The sequence below is a fragment of the Mastomys coucha genome, unplaced genomic scaffold (assembly GCF_008632895.1).
Source record: "Mastomys coucha isolate ucsf_1 unplaced genomic scaffold, UCSF_Mcou_1 pScaffold16, whole genome shotgun sequence".
NCBI lineage: Eukaryota > Metazoa > Chordata > Mammalia > Rodentia > Muridae > Mastomys > Mastomys coucha.
In genome coordinates, this window is record NW_022196898.1 from 64,263,731 (window position 1) to 64,282,727 (window position 18,997).

At 39.9% G+C, this 18,997-nt stretch overlaps 1 protein-coding gene across 4 annotated transcripts in view; it reads right to left on the reverse strand.

Moving 5' to 3' along the window:
• The window catches only part of Mfsd14a (major facilitator superfamily domain containing 14A), a 33,992-nt gene that overhangs the window by 7,201 nt on the left and 7,794 nt on the right, over window positions 1-18,997 (reverse strand). For all 4 annotated transcript variants that reach the window (XM_031375272.1, XM_031375271.1, XM_031375273.1 and 1 more), the window contains exons 2-8: window positions 13,594-13,689; window positions 10,503-10,565; window positions 9,755-9,882; window positions 7,545-7,659; window positions 3,968-4,186; window positions 3,494-3,607; window positions 2,610-2,681 (exon numbers count right to left, since the gene is read on the reverse strand). In XM_031375272.1, coding sequence (XP_031231132.1) covers window positions 2,610-2,681; window positions 3,494-3,607; window positions 3,968-4,186; window positions 7,545-7,659; window positions 9,755-9,882; window positions 10,503-10,565; window positions 13,594-13,689 — 807 coding nt within the window. The remainder of the gene's footprint in view (window positions 1-2,609; window positions 2,682-3,493; window positions 3,608-3,967; window positions 4,187-7,544; window positions 7,660-9,754; window positions 9,883-10,502; window positions 10,566-13,593; window positions 13,690-18,997) is intronic.

Below are 18,997 nucleotides of genomic sequence, written 5' to 3' on the forward strand. Positions count from 1 at the left end.
TGTTATATCCTTGTAAAGCAGTTAAGTAACACACTTCCTTATTGCTTATGGGTAGACAATATTACAGGTAACAACTTACGTATTAGGAGGACTAGAATTTGTAAACTCAAAACTGTTAGGTCTTAGGCCTATAAATCCAGCATTCCTCAAGAACTTGTGAAATTTGTCTGTTAAAAGGAGTCACTTCCCTTGCCTCTGGCAAAGGAACATATGGTTCCCCGTGGACCTGGGTGCTTATCAAAGCTCACACTGGCCTCCTTAGTCCTTATTCACAAGTAGCACAAGTATCCTAGAGCAGTGGTTCTCAACCTTTAATACAGCTCCTTATGTTGTAGTGATCCCCAACCATGCATCTATTTTTTGTTGCTACTTCATATAACTGTAATTTTGCTGTTGTTATGAATTGTAATGTAAAATAGTTGATCTGTGACCCTTGTGAGGTCATGACCCACAAGTTGAGAACCTCTGCTCTAGAGGCTCACATGGTAGAAAATTAGGCCCTCATCATTGGTGCACCCAAGAGTGATAAGACCTGCTAAAAGACAGTCACCTTGATGAAATCCCCACAGCCTGAGGTAGGCATACAGCTGAAGGGCCAGCTATGGGCACAGGCATGCACTCTTCAGGAATGTGAGGCCATGGAAGCTGACACTTCCCAAGGGAGATCACAACTATAGCCAAAACCTGATTATACAACAGCACCGTACAGCCGGTCATTCAATTTATGGAATTTGTGATCTTTCTCAATTTAAAAAGCCAGGACCAATAAATCCTAACTCAGGAAACAGTTCAGTAACAGAGACCCTGGGAACACACCTGCACAACAACAAAACATCCCTTGTGTATTGCTAGCCTGTTTACCTTGCAAGTGGGAGCAAAAGGTAAATGTATTTTCTTAAGGCCACTAGAAATCATTCAAATCAAAAACAGAATCCAGAAATACTGGTCACCTCCCTTCCTGGGGTCACATCCTGTGTATAATCACTAAGTCAGACTCACTGTAAGAATCTCTCACACCACGACTAAAAGACCCACTGTGTCAACAATCACTGTTTACATGCTGGGCTTCCAGGAGCCCTTGGAATTTACTTCCTAGCCCTGTCCCCTCACCCACACCAACAGTGCCAAACAGGCCTCTGCTTTCTTCTTCATGCACCAGGAGCACTCTCACCCGTGGGCTATGAGTCTCATTATTCAACAACTTAAAATTCTCCTCCTCCACCTATCACCTATCTGCACATCCTTGGCCAAATACCACTTTGTATATTAAGTACTTCTCAAATTACCCTTACGGATAAAACCTTACCCAAGTTTCTCTACCACTCCTCCTGTTTTTTAAAGTTATATTAGAAACATAAATGATGTTTCCAACTTACCCATACATCCTGTCTCATTTCCTAGAACGTAAGGTCTAGATAGCAGGAATCATACCACTGCTCAACCAAGGTCTGTTCAATACTGTAGATATTCAGTGACTATTTGAAGAGTAAATTCACAGAGCAAGGAGGAGTTCTGATATAAATCAATAAACTGTCATGTTATATATCACATATTCACTAATATGTATCCGTTCAAAGCATCTCATCAATTACCATCTCTGCTAACAAGTTTTTGACTCTACAGATCAGATTTGTTTCTAGCCAGGCATGTTGGTACAAGCCTTTGGTCCCAGCACTTGGGAGGCAGGAGGATCTCTGTGACTTTGACGTCAGCTTGGTCTCACAGTAACTTCTTCTTTTTTTTTTTTTTTTTTTTTTTTTTTTTTGGTTTTTCAAGACAGGGTTTCTCTGTATATAGCCCTGGCTGTCCTGGTACTCACTCTGTAGACCAGGCTGGCCTTGAACTCAGAAATCCGCCTGCCTCTGCCTACCACGTGCTGGGACTAAAGGCATGTGCCACCAGCGCCCGGCCACAGTAACTTCTTAAAGAGTCAGGACTACATAGAGAGACCTTGTCTCAAAAAAAAAAAAAAAAAAAAAAAAAATTCCATCAATACGCCTGTCTTAGTTAGGGTTTTACTGCTGTGAACAGACACCATGACCAAGGCAACTCTTATAAGGATAACATTTAATTGGGGCTGGCTTATAGGTTCAGAGGTTTGGGCCACTATCATCAAGAAGGGTGCATGGCAGCATCCAGGCTAGCATGGTGCAGGAGGAGCTGAGAGTTCTCTATCTTTATCTGAATGTCTCTAGAAGACTGGCTTCCAAGCTGCTAGGAGGAGAGTCTTAAAGTCCACACCCACAATGACACACTTCCTTCACCAAGGCCACACCTCCTAATAGTGCCAAGCATATTCAAAGCAGCACAAGGCCTTCACTGAATAAGGCCTCATTTGGGGGCTGGTGAGATGACTGCAGTTAAGAGCACTGACTGCTCTTCTGAAAGTCTTCTGAAAGAGTTAAAATCCCAGCAACCACATGGCGGCTCACAACCATCTGTAATGAGATCTGAAACCCTCTTCTGGGATGTCTGAAGACAGCCACAGTGTATTTATATATAATAATAAATAAATCTTAAAAAACAAAAAACAAAACAAAAAAAGGTCTCATTTGGATGGAGGATGGGCCTCCTTCTTTGGCATCAGTTTAACTAAAGCAGAAACTCACCTGTGCAATAATGGACAGAATGCCAAGGACTGCTATAAAGGCTGCCACACTTTCTGGGGAAAATTTCATTATCTAGAAGGTTTCCAAAACAAGTAAAATTAATGAAAAAAGAAGCATAGCAAATATATACTAGTGTGACCACATGTATATTAACATTAAATGGCTAGAAAAATGCTTACTGAGAATTTTTCATTCTAATTTTCATTTATTTATATACATTTTTCTTCAGAAGAAAATGGCTTATACTTAAAATACCTTCTTATATATAATAATAATAATATTAATAATATAATAATAATAGGTCTCTTTTATTTGGCACACAAAATCATTTTAAAAATAACTGCAACATGAGGCTGTGCATTTCATGTCCAGTCCCAAGGATGGGGAGCACGAGCAGTCCTCTGCCCAGAGGTCAAGCTCTTGTTGGCTACCATTTATAAAGCATATTGTAGCAGTAGTTCTAGAACCACCTGGGAAGAGAAAACCTTAACTTCATGTTTTCATCAGCTTGGCCTCTAGGCAGGTCTGTGAGGACACTTCCTTCATTACTGACTGATGGAGGAGGGTCCAGCACATCCTGGTACCACCCTGGAGCAGGGTGGTCCTGGGAGGAGCAAGCCAGGAAGCAACATTCCTCCACTGTCTCTGCTTCACTCCCTGCTTCCAGGTTTCTGCCCTGATTTCCTCCAAAGGTGGGACCACGCACTGAATATAAGCCAAATAATCCTTTCTTCCCTGAGTTGCGTTGCCGAGTGTTTTATTACAGCAATAAAAGGCAAACTAGGGCAAGTATTCATTTTTAAAGACAAATACAGCTCCCTGAAGATGAAATACTGTTCTTACAGTGCTTACATGACAAGTTTGCTTTGGTAAGATGACCTTACCTGTCTGAGGTATAAGAAGAAGCTGGAGTACTGGCCTGCTTCAGGTAGGTAGGAGAGAAAGACCGTGATACAGATCAGCAGCACGATGGAATCTTGGCCCACTTTTTTTAAAGACTAGAATAAGAGAAACAACAACACATGCTTACACCAAAACCTCACACTTAAAACTAGTTTTCTCTTTATTTCATCCTACTCAGACTAGTCTGAAGAATATTTCGAACTGGTAAAAAAAAAAATTCTTTTTGAGTAGTTTTTAAAAAGGCCCCTTTGGCGGTGCATGCTTACATTTACAGAACTAAGGAGGCTGATACAGAATGCTCTCCAATAGTAGGCCACCTTGGGCTGCATAGTTGAGACCCTGATAATAATAAATATATAAATAAACTTTAAGATGCCCCCCAGTCCCTGAATATTCAGAGAGAAGTTTTCGTATTCCACTGAATTAGGTATTCTCTTTTGCCAAGAAAAACTTACTGCAAAGGGGTCAGCCTGTTCCCAGGAAATGGGAGCTCCCCACGATGCTGGCCGCATCTTCTCAGGCAATGACTCTGGCACAGCAACAAGGATAAAACAGATGTCTAGCAGAGCTATTGCTGTAGCAAGGACCACCACTAAGCTGTCCCCATATACTCGTCCAAGGTAAGCGCCAATCGCAGGGCTGGTAACTAAGCTGGCAGCGAACGTAGCAGAAACCTGCAATAAGGAACAGAGAAGGGGGTTATCGGGACTGCCCTGTCAGCACCCATTCTACTTTACAAGCCAGCTGCAACTGCACTCTTCCTGAGCTCTCCTACAGGAAGGTCAGCACATCAGATTCCTGCTGAAGGAGATGGTCCAGCCTCTCAAACTTTCTTTTAAACTTTGGAGCCTGATCAGTTCATAGGAAAACAGACCTACAAGCCAACAAGGAACTAAAAGGTAACTGGTTGAGAAGTGAGGAGCCCAGAGCACATGAATGCACCCTTCCTGTCCTGTGATGTCCTCAGCACACAATCAGTTCCTTGCACTTTCTATAAACAGTCTTAAAATCATTCACTGCTGTAAGAGATTCAACTTCATTGTGATTTTTGTCATCAAAATTAAATAGATAATTAAATGTTTATTATGATACATATTTAGGACTAGCTGAAATCAAACTTAGACTAACAGAAGGATAAAGAAGAGCAAAAATACTTGTCACTGAGACCTTCTCACGACCTCTGAAGTGGTGCGGACAAGCCTAGCAGAGGCAAAGATTAGAGAGAACCCAGCAACCCCAGACAAAGCTGGCTTACCACACTGGTGAACTGTAAATCAGCAGATGTGAAAGCAGATAACGCCTAATCAAAACCATGGTCTAGAAGGAACTAGAAATTAGAGCCGGGACTGCTAACTGCCTACCTTGTGTGAGGCCCTATGCTCACTCCAGTATTCAGAGGAGAAAGACAATAAATAAAAATAGAAACTTTGTTGTTTCTATGCCATTTTGACTTTTGAATATAGTTAATCAACACAAGAGTGTTTATTTGCAACTTTATGAATAATGGTTAAAATGAATCCAAGTATTTTTTTAAACATTCACTCATGCATGTATATATCTGTGTGTGTGTGTGTGTGTGTATGTATGGATGCATGCATGCATGTATGTGTGCTTGTGCTATGTGTACACATACAGAAGTCAGAGGACAACTTGTCACAGTTGGTTCTCTACATTTTACTATGTGGGACCCAGGAATCAAACTCAGATCATCATCCCTCCTGATCTTTACAGGCAAAACACTCATAAATATAAAATAAAATAAAATAAAAAAACCTACAAGCTGCTGTTTATTTGAGGGCCCTGTGTCTCTCACAATTAAAATTTTAAAAAGCTGTATCTTTTAACCCAAGCATCCATCAAGAGGCATTACCTCTTAATTAACAAAATGTTTGTCCCAAACACAGAAACACTATACACCAACTCAGATGGATCAGGTAAATCTCAAGAGTGCACTGAGCAGAAATATCCTAGACAGAAAAAGACTGACTTATACTATGCAATTTGTATGAAATGTCTACCAAAGACAAAAGCATATAGACAGAGTGCAGACTACTGTCTGGCCTCAGGGTGCAGAGGATGATAGATGGGTCTAAACGTTCTTTGGGTCAATGGAGATATTCTAAAACCAGACAGCAGTGGTGTCTCATTATGGCACCAGAGCAAGAGTGGAGCTCCCATGTGTGGGGCAGAGGCACTTACTTCCACCATCACATCAGGTGAACTCACATTTGCAATGCAGTCAACAAACATCTGATCAGGGTCCCTCTGTACTTTGCCCTCTCAATCCTGCCGACCTGTGGCCATTTCCTTCTGGCAGAAAGGAGAGGACCACAAAGCTGACTCTCTCCTGTCTAGATCCACATCATCTCTATGTCAGCATCACTTGCAAGGCTGGGCCTTCAAAGGCTGGAAATGCTTCACTTGCTCTTGGGCAAAACTAAGAAGTGACCAGCCTGGAAAGTTCTTTTTGTTGACTTTTTTTTTTGTTTTAAGTGCCTTACTATGTGGCTCTGGCTGGTATGGAAATTGCTATGCAGACCAGGCTATCCTTAAATTCAAAGATACCCGTGTCTGCCTCTGGCTCCTTGGATTAAAGTTATATGCATGATTGATTACCCTTGTGTAATCCCAGCACAGAGAAGGAAGTAAGCCAGCTTGGGTATAGTAAGTCGCTCTCTAAAAGAGAAAAAGGCTTTGGCTGGGGAAAATTTAGTTACTTCAATATAACCCTAAGCTCCAACTGTATTATCGTGATAGTTGTACAACTGTACAAGAAATGGATGAATTTTAAGTATACTTCAAGAAAGTTTGTCTTTTTAAAAAACAGCAAACAAACAAAAAGCAACACCACAACAACAACAACAACAACAACAACAATCCACTGGCTATCATCAGCCTCATTATTATGTAAATGTTTAACCTCACAACTAAAACCATTAGAACTTTTGTGAGTTTCCCCCTTCATTCTCCCTATCCTTCCTTTCCCAAATCCTTCCAACACCCTCATTTTTTGGCAATACCTTTGAATCAGAAATCATCTTTCATGGAACTAAAGCTCAGGCAGCCACAATACCCAGGCCTTATTCATCACACATGCATCTCGTGTTTGCTGAAACTCCTCACTGCCCTACTTCTTTCTGACTATTTAAATAACAGTATATGTCTATGGTTCTGGTAGTCATTTTATTCTTAGATTTGAAAGGAAATCAGACTGTACTGCAATTAGTCACTATAAATACTGACAAGCAACTGTCTGTGAGACACATGAGGTAAGAAGGTCGGTCACTCTTTTCAACTTATGAGGTGTGTGTGCACGTATGGAGGGAGGGCCTACCATGATACACATATGGAGATCAGAAGAAAACCTACAGAAGTCAGTTCTTTTCTACCATGTGGGTTCTGGAGATCCAAACCAGGTCATCAGGCATGTTAGCAAGCTCGTTTACATGCTGAGCCACCTCTCTGGCTCTGGTTATTACACTCTTAAAAGGAACTGTGCACACACACATACACACACACACGTACACAATGGGATAGAGACTGTACATGGTTTACAATGCCCCAAAAAAGGTTCACCAAACCCTAAACTAGATGTTAGCCTCTTATATTTTAGATTAATTCAATGAGCTATTAGATGAGTAGTTATTTTATTTCCTTATTTTAGAATTCCATTAAAAATTATAATACAAAATATACAATCATTTAAATGACACTTATAGACAGTTCCTAAATAGTAACTGTCAAAGCTTGTATGGTTTTAGGTTTTTATGACAGTCTTGTTTAATTAGCCTAGATTAACTGATTAATACACATCAGTCTCCTTAATTCTGAGATTACAGACATGAACCATCACATCTTTGAAAAGATTTTTAAAGGCAATTTACTGAGTGACTGAGTTTGTACTTCTTGCAGAAAGGGCCACTTACTGCAATCTACTGAGTGACCGAGTCTGTACTTCTTGCAGAAAGGGACACTTACTACAGGCATTTGGCAGCATACACAGAAGGTTGTTGGAGGAATGAGCATACATACCAGCCCGTAAGCCATACTTCTCTCATGCTCTTGAGTTATATCTGCTACATATGCAAATACCACAGAGAATGTTACTGCAAAAACCCCAGAAACAGAGATAACAGCAAAGTACCACCTACGAATGAAAGGCAAGCAAGAAAAACTGGTTAGTACAAGCACCATTACTTGAAATGCTTCTTCATGTCTATTAATTACAGTAAGAACAACTCACTTCAGCCAAGAGCTTTCTAGAACAATGCATAAATGATCACATCTATAAGTCCTAGGCCAGTTACTATAAAAACGTATAGCTAGAAATGACCCTTCATAGCAACTCAGCCTCTATAGAGAATTTAGCACTTAACATTAGGTGACATATCCTGGTAACTCTTTAATCTGAACAGTTAAATTGCCAAGGGCTTTGCTGTTCTATTAAAAACAGCAACAGGATAAAAACTAGTATGATTCATGACTGCACATAGAAAAGTCCCTGCATGCTTTGTGAGCCCATACACACAAAGTACAAATTTTCTTCCAGTTATTTTTGGCTCTTCAATTGTTGGCAAAAAAACCTCTTTACACTGAAGAAACCCATCTCATAAAATTAAGACAGTTACTGTAAAGAAGAAATGGGGTGGGAAGGTGGCTCATGGGTACAAGCATGAAGAACTAAGTGCAGACCCTCCACACCTATGTAAACATGAAAGGCTATGCATGGATGTGAGCCCTGTAACCTCAGCACTAGAGCGTGGAGTGGGAGCTCAGCAGCCAGTCAAGTCTAGCATAAAAATGTGCTCACCATGCTTGGTGACTTTCTCCAAAATCAAGGTGGAGAAGTAACTGCCACTAACAAGCCCAGGATTAATCTGGCCTCCACCCTTAGTCATTAACATTCACATTACCATTCCATCAGGACTTTAGTACTACTAAAAGTTTTCAAACATAGTCCTTTCAAAAATACATTTTTTGCTAGATTCCTTTGGTTAAGATTTCATTTGCATCTTCAGCATGCTTATTAGAGGCTTGGTTTTTAAAGCTAGCATTTAACCTATGAGAGAAGAGTCTTTCACATATTTCCTAATATTTCTATACGCTTACTGGAAATACCTACACCGTAGAGGAGAAAGAGCATTAGAGAAAAAAAAATGTACAGATATACATCCCTGCTAGTTTGGGGCATTTCTTCTTGTGTGTATGGCCTTGTTCTCCTTTTCTCTAGGTGAAAAATAACACACATACCCTTTTGTTTGTTTTCTGCTTTTCAGGACAGGGTTTCTCTGTGTATCCCTGGCTGTCCTGGAACTCACTCTGTAGAAAAGGCTGGCCTCAGACTTAGAGATCCACTTGCCTCTGCCTCCTGTGTGCTGGGACTAAAGGTATATGTAGTCTACTACCCCAGCTATAGGCCTAATTTTTACTAGAGTGGTGGAGAATGTTCTTCTAATAGAAGCATAGAGAAATCTGACCAAAGATAAAAGTTATGTGGGTAAGAGCTGGATTTAAAAGAAGGTGATATTGAAGGCTGTGGTGTCTGTAACCCAGCACTCTTTGTGACACTGGGCCGGATTCAGAGATCAAGCCCAGTGTGTGCTACACAAGACCTTGTTGCAAAAACAAAGTAAAACAAAACAGAACACATCAAAAGCCAGCAAAGTCTGTAGTCACACTTTCCATCATTCACCTACGGCTGACATGACAGTGGGAGCTTCAGTAATGCTAAGGTGACTGCGATGGGAGGGGTGGCAGAGTGGAGTCCAGGTCACTACAACTTACACTCCAGCTCTAGACTGCTCAACTCCAGAATCTTTTTGACATGAAAAGAGATAAACAGATTTTGAGCAACTATCATTTTGGGCTTTTTAAAATAAATCCATCCCTAATGAATATAGATAAGGATGAACTGTACAAAACCCCTACTTAAGAAAATAGAAGTCAGCACATCTCTCCAATTTCTGAAGGACTGCTTTGAAATTTGGGCCATGAAATTCAAAAGCAGGTTTGCTTGCAGATCTAGACGCTTCCAACTGCAGCATCTAATTCCAAACTATTACCAACATTATTCAAATACTAGTTTTACGCCCATTGAGCCTTATCTGTGTCAAAGAAAAAAATACTAAAGAGTAAAATTAAATCTAAACTGTCCAAGAAAAGTATAAGAAGTAAAGCAGCATTAGGAAAGCAACGGCAGAAGTAGTTACTTAGCTGCAGTGTAGAGGTGAGCATATACTTACCACGGGCTGATCTTCATTAGAGGAATGGGGGCACAGGTGAAAAACACTGTTAGCAGCAAGAAGGATTTTCGGCCCCAAACATCAGAAAGAGCACCAATAAGTGGGGCACTGAGGAATGACAACAAACCCTAGAAACCCGGAAGGTAGAAAAAGGATGCTCAGTGTGTGTGAGCCAACACTCAACTGCTTTGCTGGAACAAAGAGACTTTACAGCAACTCTACTTCTATGATAAAGAAATCATTTAGTTTTAAATAAACAGTAACTTATTTCTTACCTACATATTATTTTAAAATTTCTTTAGGTTAGCTAAGGAAATCATCTGTTGGCTTCTGCCTGAGTATTAAATATGAAATGCTAATATACTTCCAATTACAGGAACCAAACCAGCAATTCTGGAAGACTCTCACAGGCTATTGTTTATACTGGTAGAGACCATCTGTTTATAAAGTGTATATGGATGAAGGCTTTGGGAGTAAGGTCTTCTTTCGCACCACTATCCTTAATGCTTAAGTTAATACTGTTATAAGAGCACTAAAACCTCTTAAACTGGAATTCTAATATAAAACAAGAAATATAAAGTCGGAGTCAAAGCTTATATAAAACCCAGAATCCAAAAGAATCAATACCTCAAATTATACTCCAACTAGTTATAAAAACTTTATTCCTCAGGGATTAGGTAATCAGCATACAAAACTATAAGTATATATACACATGTGTATATGTACTCACACATAGTATTAACCATACCTTTACTCCTTGAATTAGGCCATTCATCAGAAATGTATGTTTAGGGAAGGTTTCATGCAATACCTATGACAATAAAAGAACCACATTATATTTTACTCTCAGTAAAATGTCCACATTAACATTTTCAAGCAACTCCCGCTCTTGTTTTGTTTTGTTCCCTCTTTCCTTTCCCCTTTCCTTTCCCCTGCACCCACCTCCTCCCTCCCTCCCTCCCTTCCTCCCTTCCTTCTTTCCTTCCTTCCTTCCAGGTTTCTCTGTGTAGCCCTAGCTGTCCTAGAACTTGCTCTGTAAACCAGGCTGGCCTTGAATTCAGAGATCCATCTGCCTTTGTTTTCCAGGTGCTGGGGTTAAAGGTGTGGGCCTCCTCTGCCAAGTTCAAACAACCTTCCATAGTACATTCTAGTTTTATTTCATATGGATTTCCAGATTAGCATGGTGCTGTGGGCTTGTAGAGATGGAGCCCTCGCTCTCCTGGCTTGGAAGCCAGTGCTTCTGCTAATCAGAACACTGTCTGTTCTGACAATGGGGAAGGGCCACTAGAGGAAGAACTCATGACATCTTGCAAAACCCAAGAAATCTCCCCTTTCCTTTAGTTCCTTTTCCTGCCAATGACAAGAAACCTGGGAAAGCATATTCATTGTAAATAAAAAATGAGAAACTTAGGAGACTGGAGTAGCTCTATGACAGAGCCCTGGTCCGGCAGACAAAGACCTGCCTGGGATTTACACCCAGCAGAGAGATAAAAGATGAAAATAACAAATAAAATGTGAATTAAAGAAGCTCATCAATGAGAAAAAGTGTTTCTGGTTTTGTTTTTATTAATTTTTCAAGATTTTGAATCAGTAGCTCCCAACCAAGTAGGCTTTAAGCTTTCTTATCGCAACCTGGAGAGGAGAGGAGGGAAGATACTACTAGCATCTACTAAGTCAGCAACACTGCTAAGCAACCTACTATGCACAGAGCTCTCTTCTTTGCTGGGAATAATAATTATCTAGTTTCAGAATAGCAAAGTTACACTTGGAGGTTTTAGATACTTGATCAGCATGCGTGAGGCCCTACACTAACCCCCAGGACAGGAAGAAGGAAGTGAGCGAGCCAGATAGCAATGCTAGCCTGAGGTATCTTTTTCTCATTTTTAAAGGGTTTTTTTTTGTGTGCATGTGTCACATGCTTGTTAGTATCTACAGAGGCCAGAAGAGAATGTTGGGTCTCCCGAAAGCTGAAACTGCAGATGGTTTTGAATGGCACAACGGAGGTGCTGGGAACCAAACCAGGGTTCTCTGTATAAGGAGCAAGTGTTAGAATAATAAAGACCCAGGGAACTGAGGCAGGGATTCTGCACCACTCTCAAGGCGTTTAACTTCAGCTGTTAAACAGCTTGATCAGGGCTGGGAATGAATGCAATTCAGAGGCAGAGCACTTACTCAGCCTGCATGAAGTCCTGGACTCTTTTGTTCAATTTTACTAAAACAAGCTTTAAGGCCTAGAAGTTTTGGAAACATCACTGAACAGATAACACATTCTAATTAATGTCTCTATTTGACTTACTTTCATCCATTCTTGTCATGCCTAGATATATAGTGAGTAGGAGGACCTTCACATTATACTTAACACATTTCTATACTCTGTGAGCTGAGGCAGGAGGGTTAGAGTTCAAGGGAAGCCTGGGCAGCACAGTGATAACCCTTCAAGAGCTAGTGTGCATGTCACAGCCACACAAACTTACATTCTGAACATCTAATGATAGATTTTAGTAAATTGGCTGTGCTTTTTAAAATGAAAAGGATCTCAATCAAAATGCACTCAAGGGGCTGGCAAGATGGCTCAGCGGGTAAGAGCACTGACTGCTCTTCCGAAGGTCCTGAGTTCAAATCCCAGCAACTACATGGTGGCTCACAACCACCCATAATGAGATCTGATGCCTTCTTCTGGTGTGTCTGAAGATAGCTACAGTGAATTGGGCAGGAGCGAGAGGGGCCAGGAGAGGTTCAATTCCCAGCAGCCACACACATGATGGCTCACGGCCATCTGTACAGCTACAATGTACACATAAAAAATAAAATAAATCTTTAAAAAAAATGCATTCAAATTGGCATTCTTATAACTAAGTATATTATTGAGAGAACTATCCTAACTTTAAATAAATGACAAATTATAAAGAAAAACTACTTATTTGAAAATGATTATGGCTTGTGTATTCACAGTAGCCTCGTTAAACATCAATATTTTATACACAAAAAGCAATGATTATGTAGGTGTAAATAAATCTGCCAAGCAATATGGATTGGGAACATTTTTAGACTCTTGCAATCTACAATCTTTAATGTTTCATGAGTATAAAATGATCAAGCTCATGACCATACATACAAGTAAGCAAACTTTTAAATTTCTCTTCTAGGGGCCTGGAGAGATGGCTTAGTGATTAAGAACACTCACTAACTGACCTTCTAGAGGCTGAGAACTATCTGTAAATCTACCTGTGCAGGCACCAGGCATGCACGTGGCAGACATATATACAAGCAGGTAAAATACCTATACACATAATTTTTAAAAAAATTCTATTCTGAGATTCTGTAAGCTTACTCCTTTTAAGATAAGACTCCTCTATAGATGGGAATCTCATTCAGTTTTCTTTTTCAGCACTGACAGGAGGAAATTATCCATCACCTGAGCTGTTTGGTTCAGTAAAACAGACTTCTATGATTCCAAATCTAGAAAAACATAGGTAACATCACTTTGTAGATCTTGAGCTCAAATGAAACAAACTTGACTATTTAGGAGAATAGAGCTATGCAATTTACCTCAAAATAATTATGTTGAGTAAAAATGGGCCTTGGATTTTACTTTCCTTAAACCTGTCAATGTAAAAGTCCCTCCTCTCTACCTATCAAGGTGATTAAGTCTCTGCTTAGACATTAGATCCACACCTGTGCCACCACCTAGGTAAGGGATACTTGCAAGAGATAGTGAAAGCAGAATGTACAGGCCGCTTCTCAAGAAAAGACCAGTTAGCGTTGGATAACTATGAAAAGGACAACAGGCCATCTTTTCTGCCATAGAAAAAGTAGTATGTACAGTAAGGATTACTTACCACCAATGTGGGTGCTGTCAGTAGTCCCCAAGCAAAAAACTCCAAAAAGATGACAATAACCGCATGATAAACACTAGGGGAGCCTATTCCTTGAGGCTGTAGAAAGACATGTTTTCAAAAGTTACAAACGTAACAGTATACTCCTGAATAACTCACAATGATGAAGATATTCAACACTTACTGATTTAAAACACACTACCTTACAACAGGGATAGCTAATCTAAATTGCAGTTTGGACTTTTAAACCAATTTTAGTCTTTCAGTTGAAGATTTGCATTCAAACAAACACCTAAGGTATTCTATCACAACAAAGACAAGTTAACACACACACTGGTTAGGAATAAACTCCAGGGGTGGGAAAGATGGCTCAGAGGTTAATAGCTCTTGTAAGTCTTTCAGATGACCTGGGTTTGATTCCCAGCACCCACATCTTGGTTAACAATCATCTGTAACTCCAGTCCTAGGGGATCCAACACCCTCTTGTGGCTTTTGCAGGCACCAGACACACATGCTGTGCAAACAGGCAAAACGGCCATACGCAAAAATAAAAATAAAAAATCTTAAAAAAAAAAAAAAAAAAAAAGTGGATGTGTGTGTGAAGCAACTCGAGAGCCCAGGAAGGCATTCGATGATGCCACACCACAGCATATTACCTTAGGGATAACAATTAAATCCCTCCCCACCCCTTTTTTGTATCCTATGGCATCCAGGGATTGTGATATACAGCACAAAACTCTCATGGTACTGAGCAGTGGCTGCAAGTCACAGCTCCCAGGCAGCAGTGTAGTCAATGGCTAAGGAAAGTCCAACAGTACACCCAGATGCTAGTACACTGGGTGATGCTGCCTCCAAGAGCTCTGCTGATCTCAACTATGTGCTATGGACGACAGTGCTTTCTGCTCTCAGGCAAGTAACGGGTTAGTTACAGGAAAGGAAAACTTTGGTAAGTGTTCAATTTGTATACTTATTTCATATATGTATATATCCAGGGACACATAAAAATTTCTCAGGAGAAAAAGGCTTTCAAGTGGGAAAGTTTAAAGAACACTCATCTAATGCAGCCCTTCCCACTCTTAGTGGGAAAGATGTAGTTATTCCACCAACTTAAGCATCATTTTGAATGCCTACAAATTGAATAAGCTAAAAAAGATAAAACTAAAATTTACAAATAGTAACCTAAAGTCAAACGGTCACCAAGATTTAAGATGGAGCCTAACTTCAGGAGCGGTCTTAGTGGCTTATTTATTATTTTAAGATAATCTTTAACAAAAAAATTTCACATAATGGATTTCCTAACTTTTATACCTCGAGAAGTCAACCTACTATGAAGGATAAGCAACCATAGCTGCTTTCAAAAACACAAAACCAGTTTCAGGGATCTTGATGCACCTTGACTAAAAGTACCAGCTCTCTAGTTTTGGCGTCTAGCATCAAACCCAGGACCCGCATCCAGTAGCCATGTACTTATTCTACCACCAAGCTTACCTCCAATCCTTACATCCTATCCTTACTGACACTTCCAAACTGAAACAATGCTAACAAAAATTTGTGCTTTTAAATAACTGAAAATGTTAAATCATATGTACTTGTCAGAATTCTACTTCAGAAAAGCTATTTATTTTACTTAAACTTCAAACTTCTGGCAGTACAAACAAGTTACACTACAATAATCTTCAACTTTTGGCAGATACCATGATTAAATTGGTAAGCAGTAATCCTAACTATATTTGTTTGAACAAAATACATAATCTAAGAAAACAACTCACTAATTTATCCACATAAACACGCATTTGAAGCAAATACTGAAGCATAAGCTACGGAGGTGCTGCCTACCACACACTTACCAACGATGATGAGACAGCTGGCACTCTACAGCAAGGGATTCTGTATCCACCAGTCCCACCAACTGCACATCAAAACTCATGTTCATACTGAACACGCAGCTGTTCTGTCATCATTGCCTAGGAAATACAGTCTACCAACCGTCACAGAGCAGTGGCACTGCACGAGGTATTACAAGGAATCTGGAGATAAGAAAGTATACAGGAGGCTGTATATCTCCTACTTACAAACAGTATGCCATTTTAAGCATCAGCATCTTCTGGCATGGGAGGAGTCTTGGAACCAGTCCCAAGGATATGCAGGGAAAGAAAATACACATCTCTAAGGCTGTTTAAACACATGTCTAGGTCTATAAGGATCCTCTATCTTGTGCAATATCCTGAGGCCATTCTTTAATATGGAGTAGAAAGCACTGGGGCCTGGGTCTAGACACTGACTATTCTCATTAAAAGCAGGAAGAAAAGAGGGAGGAGGTGGTTCGGTGGCAGCCCTGTTATATGTGATGCCCTAGGTCTAACCCTCCACAGTAGGTAGTGGAAGAGACGAGAGGAAGGAATCTGGTGCTCTTCTTCTTCTCTGGGCACATTTTATTTTGCAGACTACTTTCTTAGGTAGTTCGATTCCCAGCAATCAAGTGAAAGCTACCATTTTCTATTAACTCCAAATTTGGGAGATCCAACACCTTCTTACAGCCTTAATGGGCAAAAAATACATGATACACAGAAACATATGCAAGCCAAACACTCACACACATTAATTTTTTTGTTTTGTTTTCCAAGACAGAGGTTTTCTATGAAATCCTGGCTGTCCTAGAACTTGATTTGTAGATCAGGCTGGCCTTGAACTCACGGAGAGACCCACCTGCTCCTCCCTCCTGGATGCTGAAACTGTAACTGTGCACTACTGCACCCAGACACATTACATTTTTAAAAATTTAAGTCTCTAAAGTAGTCTGGAACAGTGGTACATTCCTAGAATTCCATCAGTTGAAGGAAATAATTAAAAAAAAAAAAAAGGATCAGGCTTTTAAGGTCATTCTCACCTGCATAGTGAAGTTCCTGGCCAGCCTGGGCTACATTAGACTCTATCTCCAAAAAAAGGTCAATCTTCCTAAGTTACTATACAGAACTATACATTTTCATATATATATATATATATATATATATATATATATATATATATATATATATATATATATGCATTATAGGCTAGATCTGCATACAAGGGAGAAATGTATATTTTCCCCCTGAGTTTGGGTTACCCTCACTTAACATATTTTCTGGGCCCTTCTATTGATTTTTGTAAATTTCATAATTCCATTTTTTCTTTATAGAATATTCCACTTTGTCCATGTGTCACATCCTCCTTATCCACTCATCTGCGGATGAGCAGGCCAGGCTGGTATTCCATCTCTTTACTATTAGGATGTGTGAGTCAGTACAGTGTAGCATAAGGGAGGCAACTAAGAGGTGACTAGGTGCTGGGAAACATATGGCAGGCAAAGGACATGAGGCACGGAGGATAACACAAAACTACCGTTTTTTTCAAGTTTCAATTGTCATAATTCTTTTCTTTTTCTGTGTTAATAAGGGCATCAAATGTAATGGAGTTCAGCTGGTAAAAACCCCTGCCTCAGGGCCTGAGGTCAGTCCTCGGAACTCAGACATGCACGTGGCACACAGTCATGAACACCTGCTCACACACCCATAAATAACAAACAATAACAATGAAGACGGTAATGATGTAACAGATAGTCAAAGTATAAGAAAAACAATAATGATGGATAAGTAAGACCTTAGTTGAAGCTCCCACGCTTCAGAAGAGCCACTCTACTGTACTGAGAGTCACTGAGAACATGCAGTTAGGGACTGGGCAAGCATTTAAATGGCTACCTTAGTCTTGCTGTGTCATGATTTTATTTGTGAATTCACTATAATGAAGAGATTTTATTTAGTACCAAGAACTGTCTAGCTTATCAGTGGCATAGTACCATGCCTACATTTAAAAATTCAATGAAGATCTTATAAAAACAAGTGAATTTGGGCTGGGTGATGGGTGGTGGTTAAGAACACTTGCTTCTTTCTCTTCCAAAGGACTTGGGTTTTATTTCTAACACCCACACTGGCTCACAACAATCTGTAATTCTGTAACTTCAGTTCCAGGGAATCCAATGCCCTCTCTGGCCTCTGAGAGCACCAAGAACACACAGCCAGCAAAACACCCATACACAAACACTAACTTAAGTCTAAATAAATAAACACATGTACTTTAAATAAATCTAACAAAATTAAATTTCAATACAATATATATAAATCATGTAAATAACTGTGTAGCTCATATCCTTAAACAGTAGTGTTATAGTTAATATATGCTACAAAAGACAATGATTTAACAATTGATAGGCTGTCTTCTGAAATGGCACAAGTTGCTTTGGGTCCAATCATCTTTCTTTTCCTTCATCTCTTTGAGACAAGGCTCCATATAGCTCAAGCTATTGGAATCTGCAGTGCAGCCCAGATTGTCCTCCACTCCACAATCTTCTCGCCTTGCTCACTTTAGATGCATGCCACCTTTCTCAACTTTCCATCTTAGCCTCAGAAACCTTAACCATGCCTTTATATGCACTAAAACTGAGAGCTAACACTTTCACTGCTATGTACAGACGCTTCAGAAGCAAATTCACCAATGCCATCATTACTTTCATGGGTAAAATGGTGGTTGGCAAATTACAGACATGATTTAACATATAGTAACTTACTTTACAGTTACTTTTGCTGTTCTCAAACAGAGCCGCTCTTAAGTTTGAGAAAGACTACTAAACAGAGGGATAACTCAAAAACATTTCTATTAAAATTGGAAACAAGAGGGTGTCTACTTCTTTTATTCAATATAGCACTTGAAGTCTTAGCTAGAGCAGTTAAGATAAACAAAAAGGATACAAACAGGAAAGGAAAAACTCAAACATTCCTACTTGCAGGTTATATAATTCTTTAAGTCAGAGTCTAAAGACAAAACTCCAATAAAGTGCCAATAAACACTCTCATTAACATATAAAATTAGTAACCTTCCTATACATAAGTAACAAATGCTCTGAGAAGAAAATTAGGAAAATAATCCCATTCACAACTATCTCAAAATAAATATTTAGGGGCCAGAGAGATGGCTTAGCAAGTTAAGATCACTAGCTGCTCTTGCAGAAGATCCAGGTTTAAATCCCAGCACCTACACAGTGGCTCACAACCATCTGGAATGCCAATCCCAGGAGATCCGTGTTCTCTTCTGGTCTCCAAGGACACCAGCCACAAATGTGGTACACAGATGTACATTCAGGTAAAAAATTCATACACATAAAAATAAACAAATGCCTTGGAGAAAACATAACTAAAGAAGTAAAAGAAAGCTGGGCGGTGGTGGGCGGTGGTGGGCGGTGGTGGGGCGGTGGTGGCGCACACCTTTGATCCCAGCAATTGGGAGGCAGAGGCAGGTGGATTTCTGAGAGGCTAGCCTGGTCTACAAAGTGAGTTCCAGGACACCTGGGGCTACACAGAGAAACCGTCTTGAA